The sequence below is a fragment of the Vipera berus genome (genome assembly GCF_964194415.1).
Source record: "Vipera berus genome assembly, contig: HAP1_SCAFFOLD_124, whole genome shotgun sequence".
Taxonomy (NCBI): Eukaryota; Metazoa; Chordata; class Lepidosauria; order Squamata; family Viperidae; genus Vipera; species Vipera berus.
In genome coordinates this window covers 37,961-46,757 of record NW_027673587.1, presented here as the reverse complement: position 1 = coordinate 46,757, position 8,797 = coordinate 37,961, and the positions used below count along the sequence as shown (strand labels likewise).

General features: G+C 51.7%; 1 protein-coding gene across 1 annotated transcript; it reads left to right on the top strand.

Moving 5' to 3' along the window:
- Window positions 1-831: 831 nt before the first annotated feature.
- LOC308679293 (GTPase IMAP family member 1-like) lies at window positions 832-7,455 on the top strand. Its single transcript, XM_081346901.1, has 5 exons — window positions 832-963; window positions 3,183-3,260; window positions 3,891-3,900; window positions 5,135-5,221; window positions 6,538-7,455. Exons 2-5 carry the CDS (start codon window positions 3,225-3,227, stop codon window positions 7,368-7,370), a joined length of 966 nt encoding a protein of 321 aa, XP_081203027.1. The 5' UTR covers window positions 832-963; window positions 3,183-3,224; the 3' UTR covers window positions 7,371-7,455.
- Window positions 7,456-8,797: the final 1,342 nt, after the last annotated feature.

Below are 8,797 nucleotides of genomic sequence, written 5' to 3'. Positions count from 1 at the left end.
ACACACACAGAGACAGACAGACAGACACACACACAGAGACAGAGACACACACAGAGAGAGAGAGAGACAGACAGCCACAGAGAGACAGACACACAGACAGACACACACAGAGACAGACACACACAGAGAGACAGACACACAGACAGACACACACAGAGACAGACACACACAGAGAGACAGACACACAGACAGACACACTCAGAGAGACAGACAGACACACACACACAGAGACAGACAGACAGACACACACACAGAGACAGAGACACACACAGAGAGAGAGAGAGAGACAGACAGCCACAGAGAGACAGACACACAGACAGACACACACAGAGACAGACACACACAGAGAGACAGACACACAGAGACACACTCAGAGAGACAGACACACACACAGAGAGACAGACAGACAGACACACACACAGAGACAGAGACACACACACAGAGAGACAGACAGACAGCCACAGAGAGACAGACAGCCACAGAGAGACAGACACACAGACAGACACACACAGAGACAGACACACACAGAGAGACAGACACACTCAGAGAGACAGACAGACACACACACACAGAGACAGACAGACAGACACACACACAGAGACAGAGACACACACACAGAGAGAGAGACAGACAGCCACAGAGAGACAGACACACAGACAGACACACTCAGAGAGACAGACAGACAGACACACACACACAGACACACACACACACACAGACAGACGGACAGACAGACAGACAGACAGACACACACACACACACACACACACAAACGTGTGACGCTTCGGCGATGGAAGCCATCCACTCCCGCAGCCAATCGGGGGCGGGACGGGGGGCGGGGGGAGGAAGAGACCCCGCCCCCTCCCCTTTCCTGCCCCGCCCACCCCCGGCTTGAGAAAGGCGCTTTCCCCGAGCCAGAAGCGAAAGCGGCGCGCAGTCCAGCCGGCTGGAAGGTTTGCTCAGGTGGGTGTCCGACCGGTCGAGAGTCGGGGTGGGTGGGTGGGATAGAAAGCGGGGAGGGAGGGAGGGGGCTGCAGTCGCGTTGCCCCCCCCCTATTTCCAGCAGGCAGAAGGAGCAGGAGGGGAGAGGGGGGGTCCCCACCCCCCACCCCCCCAGTCAATGAGTGAATGGGGAGAGAATGGGGAGACCCCCCCCCCACTTTTCCAGAAAGTTTGAGGACTTCGGCTCTGGCAGGGCGGTGGGGGGGTGGGGGGGGCGCGAGGGGCTTCAGCTGCCCCCCCCCTCCGATCAGGACAATCTTTCCTAACGCAGCCCCCCCCCGCCCACCCCCCAAAAAACAAAATCTCCTGGAGACCAGCTTCTGTCTCTCTGCCCCCCCCCCTCACCACACACACACCAGTCCCGAAACCCCCCCCCGTCCCCAGAAGAGACCGGGCTGCCATTCTGTCAGAAAACGGGGTGTAGGGGAGTCCCACTCGGGCAAAGGGCGGGTGGGGTTGGACTAGATGACCTCCGAGGTCCTTTTCGATCTAGTCCTGTTCCTGGGTCGTTGGGTTTTTTGGGGGGGGGGTTTCCCCCCTGCTCTGCTCTCTTCTTGTCTTCCTGTTTTGCCCTTCTGTTTTCCAGGCTCTTGTCATCTCTGTTCCTGTTCTGTGGCCTCTTCTCTTCTCCACTCGCCTCTTCTTCGTTCCTCCCTTCTCTTCGACGTGCTTTTTTCTCTCTTCTCCGTTCCTCTATCGCATCCCATCCGGTCCCCTGTTCTATTCCTATTCTGTTCCCAATTTAATCTAAACTCTCTCTGTGTGTGTGTGTGTGTGTGTGTGTCTTTCTCTCTCTCTCTCCCTCTGTGTGTCCATATCTCTATTCTTTATCTATCTCTATCCTTTATCTCGAAATCTCTTTATTATTTTATTTTATTTTATTTTATTTTATTTTATTTTATTTTATTATTTTATTTTATTTTATTATTTTATTTCATTTCATTTTATTTTATTTTATTTTATTTTATTTTATTATTTTATTATTTTATTTTATTTTATTATTTTATTCCATTCCATTCCATTCCATTCCATTCCATTCTATTCTATTCTATTCTATTCTATTCTATTCTATTCTATTCTATTCTATTCCATTCCATTCCATTCCATTCCATTCCATATTTTCTATTCTATTCTATTCTATTCTATTCTATTCTATTCTATTCTATTCTATTATTCTATTCTATTCTATTCTATTCTATTCTATTCTATTCTATTCTATTCTATTCTATTCTTCTATTCTATTCTATTCTATTCTATTCTATTCTATTCTATTCTATTCTATTCTATTCTATTCTATTCTATTCTATATTCCCATATCTATTCTATTCTATTTTGTTGTCTATTCTATTCTGTTCTGTTCTGTTCTATATTCCAATATCCATTCTATTCTGTTCTGTTCTATTCTATATTCTCATATCTATTCTATTCTATTCTATTCTATTCTATTCCATTCCATTCCATTCCATTCCATTCCATTCCATTCCATTCCATTCCATATTTTCTATTCTATTCTATTCTATTCTATTCTATTCTATTCTATTCTATTCTATTCTATTCTATTCTATTCTATTCTATTCTATTCTATTCTATTCTATTCTATTATTCTATTCTATTCTATTCTATTCTATTCTATTCTATTCTATTCTATTCTATTCTATTCTATTCTATTCTATTTTCCCATATCTATTCTATTCTATTTTGTTGTCTATTCTATTCTGTTCTGTTCTGTTCTATATTCCAATATCCATTCTATTCTGTTCTGTTCTATTCTATATTCTCATATCTATTCTATTCTATTCTATTCTATTCCATTCCATTCCATTCCATTCCATTCCATTCCATTCCATTCCATTCCATATTTTCTATTCTATTCTATTCTATTCTATTCTATTCTATTCTATTCTATTCTATTCTATTCTATTCTATTCTATTCTATTCTATTATTCTATTCTATTCTATTCTATTCTATTCTATTCTATTCTATTCTATTCTATTCTATTCTATTCTATTCTATTCTATTCTATTCTATTCTATTCTATTCTATTCTATTCTATTCTATTCTATTCTATTCTATTCTATTCTATTCTATTTTCCATTCTATTCTATATCCTATTCTAAATTTCTATCTTCTATTCTAAGGGTGGGGGGGTCTCCCCCATTTTCTCTCTCCTTCCCCACAGTCAGCCCAAGGGAACCCCTTTGCAAACCATCAGCAGCCAGGAATGGCTTACTGGCCGACTACTAGAGGGACAAGCTGGGTAAGTCTGGGAAGGGTTCCTGAAAGACCGGGGTGGGGGGGGCGGTGGGGGGGGGCTGGGGGGCTGGGGAAGGCTTCAGGAAGAGGCGAGCCCCTCTGCTCCGTGCAGGGCAGAATTTGAGGCCTGGACAAGCATCCAGCCCCCCCTCCCCCCTTGTCCCAGCCCTCCCCCCCATTAGGCTGCAGTCCAGCCTTTTCCTCTTCTTGTAATAATAAGGGGGGGGGGGTTGAGCGTGGCTCTGGTGCTAAAGCACGCAACGCACCCCCTAATAAAGGGGGTTTCCCCCAGCACTACTTCCCTTTTTTTCTTTTCCACCTGCTTCTCCCCCCCCCTGTCCTTTCCCTCTGCTCCTCCCACCCTCTCTCTCTCCCTCCCTCCCCTCCTTTCTTCCCTTCCTGGGTCCCTTCACAGCATCTCAGCCCCTACTTAGATTGGGGGGGGCTCTGGAGCAGGTTTGGGGGCGGTGCCTTGAAGGGGGTGGGGGGAACGAACGGGGGTGGGGGGGCAATTTGTCTCTCTCTTTCTCTCTCTCTCTGCCCCTCTGGATACGCCGAGGCCTCCGGGTGGCGAGAACCGCTCCTGACCTCTCGTTTCTCCTTTCCACTCTTCCATTATTCTACGGATGATCAGGGCGCACCCGGTAAGAGACTAGGGCCCCGTCTGGCATTTGCAGCAGGGATGGGGGAGGGGGGTCGGGGGGGTCGGGGTGGCCCTGAAGAGCAAGAAAGAGGATTAGGGGACTGGAAGCTTAAACATCAGAAGAACGGGGGCGGGGGGGGAAGGAATCGGGGGTTTGGCCAGTCTAGAGGAAAGAAGGACCGGGGTCAGGGTGGGGAATGTGATAGCCGGGTTGCGGTATTTGCGGGGGTGGTGGTGCCACAAACAGCACTCCTTGCTAGCCCTGATGACGTTCCCTAGTTGGGTCCTGAAACGTCGGCAAGGAATCCATCCAGCTCGGAGAACGCCAAAGATCCCACAGTCATCGTCCTCCTCCTCTCCATAACTCCCCCCTTCCTTCTAGTCCTGATGATGTTCCCTAGTTGGGTCCTGAAACGTCGGCAAGGAAACCACCCAGCTTAGAGTCCTTTCTTCCTTCCTTCCTTCCTTCCTTCCTTCCTTCCTTCCTTCCTTCCTTCCTTCCTTCCTTCCTTCCTCCTCCACCTTCTAGCCATGATGATGTTTCCTAGTTGGGTCATGAAACGTCTGCAGAGAAACCCCCCCAGCTCAGTGTCCGTCCTTCCTTCCTTCCTTCCTTCCTTCCTTCCTTCCTTCCTTCCTTCCTTCCTTCTTTCCTCCTCCTCCTCCTCCTCCTCCTCCTCGCCCTGATGATGTTCCCTAATTGGGTCATGAAACGTCTGCAAGGAAACCACCCAGCTCAGAGTCCTTCCTTCCTTCCTTCCTTCCTTCCTTCCTTCCTTCCTTCCTTCCTTCCTTCCTCCTCCTCCTCCTCCTCCTCCTCCTTGCCCTGATGATGTTCCTTAGTTGGGTCATGAAACGTCTGCAAGGAAACCACCCAGCTCAGAGAGCATCAAGGACCCCACAGTCCAATCTTTCTTTCTTTCTTTCTTTCTTTCTTTCTTTCTTTCTTTCTTTCTTTCTTTCTTTCTTTCTTTCTTTCTTTCTTTCTTTCTTTCTTTCTTTCTTTCTTTCTTTCTTTCTTTCCTTCCTTCCTTCCTTCCTTCCTTCCTTCCTTCCTTCCTTCCTTCCTTCCTTCTCCTCCCCCTCCTCCTCTTCTCCCCTGTATCCTGATCCTGAGGCAGAGTAGTTATTGCCTGAAACCTAGAGTCGAAAACAGGCCAACAATCGGTCTGGATGACACACACACACACACACACACACAAACACACACAGACAGAGCTTCTGTCCACTTTCAGGTTCGGTGAGGGACGCTCCTCCTCCTCGCCCTGTGTACGGAGAATGGCAAGACGTGACGATGGAAGTTACGGCAGCGGCCGGACCAGGTAATTCTTCTCATCTCCTTGACGTAGGACGGGTCTCTTAGCACACGGGACCCCCAAACTTTGGACCACCAGGGACCAGGTTCCGTGGAGAGGGGTTTCTCCATGGAGCACGTGTGCGTGTGTGTGTGTGTGTATGTACGTGCTAGCTTCATGCGTTTTGCTTATTTGCACGGCCCGGTTGTCGGCATGCTGTGGACTGGTGCCGGTCCAGGGACCGTGGGTTGGGGACCCCCCCCAAAAAAGTTACTTATGACCTGATCCTATAGCACCCCGACAGTCATTTGCACTTGGGAGTGACCCCGAGGACACTGCAGGACGCCCCCCCCAACTACGCTTGTTGTTGGTTGCAAAGCCATGTCCGACCCATCGCGACCCCACGGACCACGTTCCTCCAGGCCTTCCTGTCCTCCGCCATCTTCTGGAGTCCATTTAAGCTCATGCCTCCTGCTTCAGGGACTCCGTCCAGCCGCCTCCTCCTCCGTCGTCCCCTTCTTCTCTCGCCCTCCACTTTTCCCAGCATGAGGCTCTCCTCCAGTGAGTCCTTCCTTCTCCTGAGGTCCAGGCAGGTAGTTCCACTGGTTAATTGTTCTCCAAAGCACCTGAGGCCAGGACAAGAAGCAATGGATCTATTTGTTTATAGAGAAATGCACTTCCCAACCAGCACAACCCTTGCAACGTCCCGTGCTGATGGGATCGCCCTTTGCCAAGCTTTCCGGCTAGGTTCCCAGAAGCGGAATGACGCTGCGCTCACGATGCAGATCGGGCGTCCTGTTGGTGTCTCAGTTGACAACCCTGCTAATTCCCTTCACAATGACACCGGGAGTGAATAAAACCACGGTCATGTGGTTTTTTTTCCGTTTGGTGGCCCTGGCAGTCATAGAGTTGCCGGTCCTGGTTGCAGCTGGTAAACTTCGATCAGTATATCCAATCCTGTTGCGGGGCACCTGGCATAGTCATCCAGCAGTCTTAACGCCCGTAGCCAGGCCCCGGGGCCGTCGTCACGCAGCCCTGAGCCTCCTCACAGCTCAGTCTCAACTTTGCTCGGCTCCGGCTTCGCTCGTGGGGGGCCGGACACAGTGGCTGTATTCGGCCATCTGCGAAAGTGGGGTTCGCAGCTTGTGTGAATCCGCACGGCTGAGCAGCCCAGCGTGGCAACTCCGGGAGATTGATATGAAAGCGATCCCTGAACCACTACCGGGGGCAGGGCTGACTCTCTCCCAAAGTTGTCCCCATTTCCAGCCTGCTTCATGACGCCCCGACGTTATTGTGAGGACTATCTCGATGCCTTTTCATAACCTCGTCTTCCAAACTCACAGGGGAGGACAACGAATACCGGCTGATCCTGGTCGGAAGGTCCGGAAACGGGAAGAGCGCCACGGGCAACACCATCCTCGGCTGCAGGGCCTTCGAGTCCGTCTTGTCAGCAAAGGCCATCACCTTGACGTGCCAACGGAAGCAGGGAATGTGGCAGGACAGGAAGGTCTCCGTGGTCGACACGCCTGCCATTTTCGATTCTGAAGACTTCACCACGGAGACTGCGGAACGCGAGTTCAGGGCTTGCGTCCAGCTCTCCCGGCCTGGCCCCCACGCCTTCCTTTTGGTGACCCAGGTGGGGCGCTTCACCGCCGAAGATGTAACAGCTGCAAAGCGGGTCTGGCGTCTCTTTGGGGCCGAGTCCGCCCGGCGCACCATCGTCCTCTTCACCTGCCTGGAGGATTTGGGCGGGGACTCCCTGGAGGAGTACGTCCAAATGTCCGACAATGCGGCACTGCGGGAGCTGATCAGGCAGTGCCGGAACCACGTCTGCGGCTTCAACAACAAGGCCGTAGGAGCCGAGCAGGAGAGGCAGGTCTCGGAGCTGATGAAGATGGTGGAAAATGTCATTGGGGAGAACGGGGGGACATACTACATCATCCCGCCGCTTGAGGGGCCCAAGGTACGGAACCGGCACGTCGTAGAGCAGAATCAAATGGCAGCGTGGAACGGGGCGAGGGCGGTGGGTGCTCTTTCGGGGCATCTAGCGGAGCTGCTCCGTTTACACCAGGGCTTTTCCACCAGCGGTACGGGTACCACCCGTGGCACGTTGGCACCTGGCAGGTGGTCCGTGACCGTCCTAGAAAAGTGGCAGCGGGGGAGGGGAACGAGCTGAACCGGCGGCAGCACCGCACCAGCCTGAGCGGGAGACGGCTGGAGCTGCAGGGCTGTCAGGGCTCAGCGGAAGCGCCAGGATCAGCACCAGGCTCCAGCTGGAGCTTGGCGCCGATCCCGGCGCTTCCGCTGAGCCCAGAAGAAGCGCCGATCAGCAGGAATGTTGCAGCATCTCCAGGGTCTTGTGATTGACATTCAGATGCTTGGCAACCGATTCATATTTATGACGGTCACGGTGTCCCAGGGTCAGGTGAAGGGACCAAAACCTGCTGCAATCATCCAGCAGACGGGGGGGGAGAATAAAAACCAAACACCCCCACCCCACCCCCGCTGCCAATCCTCAACAGAAATGCTCACAACCATGAAAAACTCGGACAGGAGGAAGAGCGCCGCCGGGCGGCCAGGCAGGTGTCTTGCTCAGCTGTAGCTTGGGGGCCCCTTTTTCAGTGCCATTGTAACTTCGAACGGTCACTAAGCAAACTGTTGTAAGTCGAGGACTACCTTTACTTCATCACTTTTTTCCCTTTTCTTTTTTTTGGTCATCAAGTTTTTGACACCTTGCTAGGCGACTGGTGGCTACTCGGATGGTGCCATATGCTAAAAGCGGTACAGTGGGCGAAAAGGTTGAAAAGCCCTGGTTTACACACGAGCAAGGGATCCCTCCTCTCTGGGAGACGATAATGGGTGGGTGGGACATCCGAGACCCTCATTTTAGGAAAGGCAATCGAGGGGGTGGGTGGGAGAAAAGTAGGGAGGCTAATGGGTGGAGATCAGTAGCAGAGATCCTAACGTTAGGAATCAGACAGCTGAATCGCTCCGGATCCTGTCTTCCTTCTTAGCGACAAGTGTGCCACACCAATCCACCTCTGTTGTTGCAGGGGGGAGGGGGACATTCTATTTGGGGGGGGGCTTGTTCCTATTCTAAAGTTTCAGTTGGGTTCTCTCCAGGCAGCCAAACAAGGGGGGAGGAGAAAGAATGGAGGGTGGGTGTGGGGGTGGCCAGAACCTCTTCCAGCCCCCCTCCCCCACAGGTTCCCCCCCAATCCCATCTCCCCCCACTGACTTGCTTATCAGTCGCAAAAGGGAATCGTGCGACTTCTGGGATGCCGCGACCATCCTAGGTCCGAGTCAGTCGTCAGTCGTCCAAACCCAGATCACCTGATGCCCCGGGGAGGTTGCCGCCACCGCCGCCGTCGGCGTGAAAAACGGCCATCCTTTTCGCTCCTGTCGTTAGCTCCGATCGCTAAATGAGCGGTTGTTAACTCGAAAGCTCCCCGTGCGCACAATGCGATCGGTGTGCTGATGTCAGAGAGGGGAAGACTCCTGGAAAAGAGGGTCCAGGAAAGGGATCCAAGAAGGGGGTCCAGGAAGGAGATCCAGGAAGTGGATCCGGGAAGGGGCGTGAACAGTCTCGCAGGGCAGCTGACT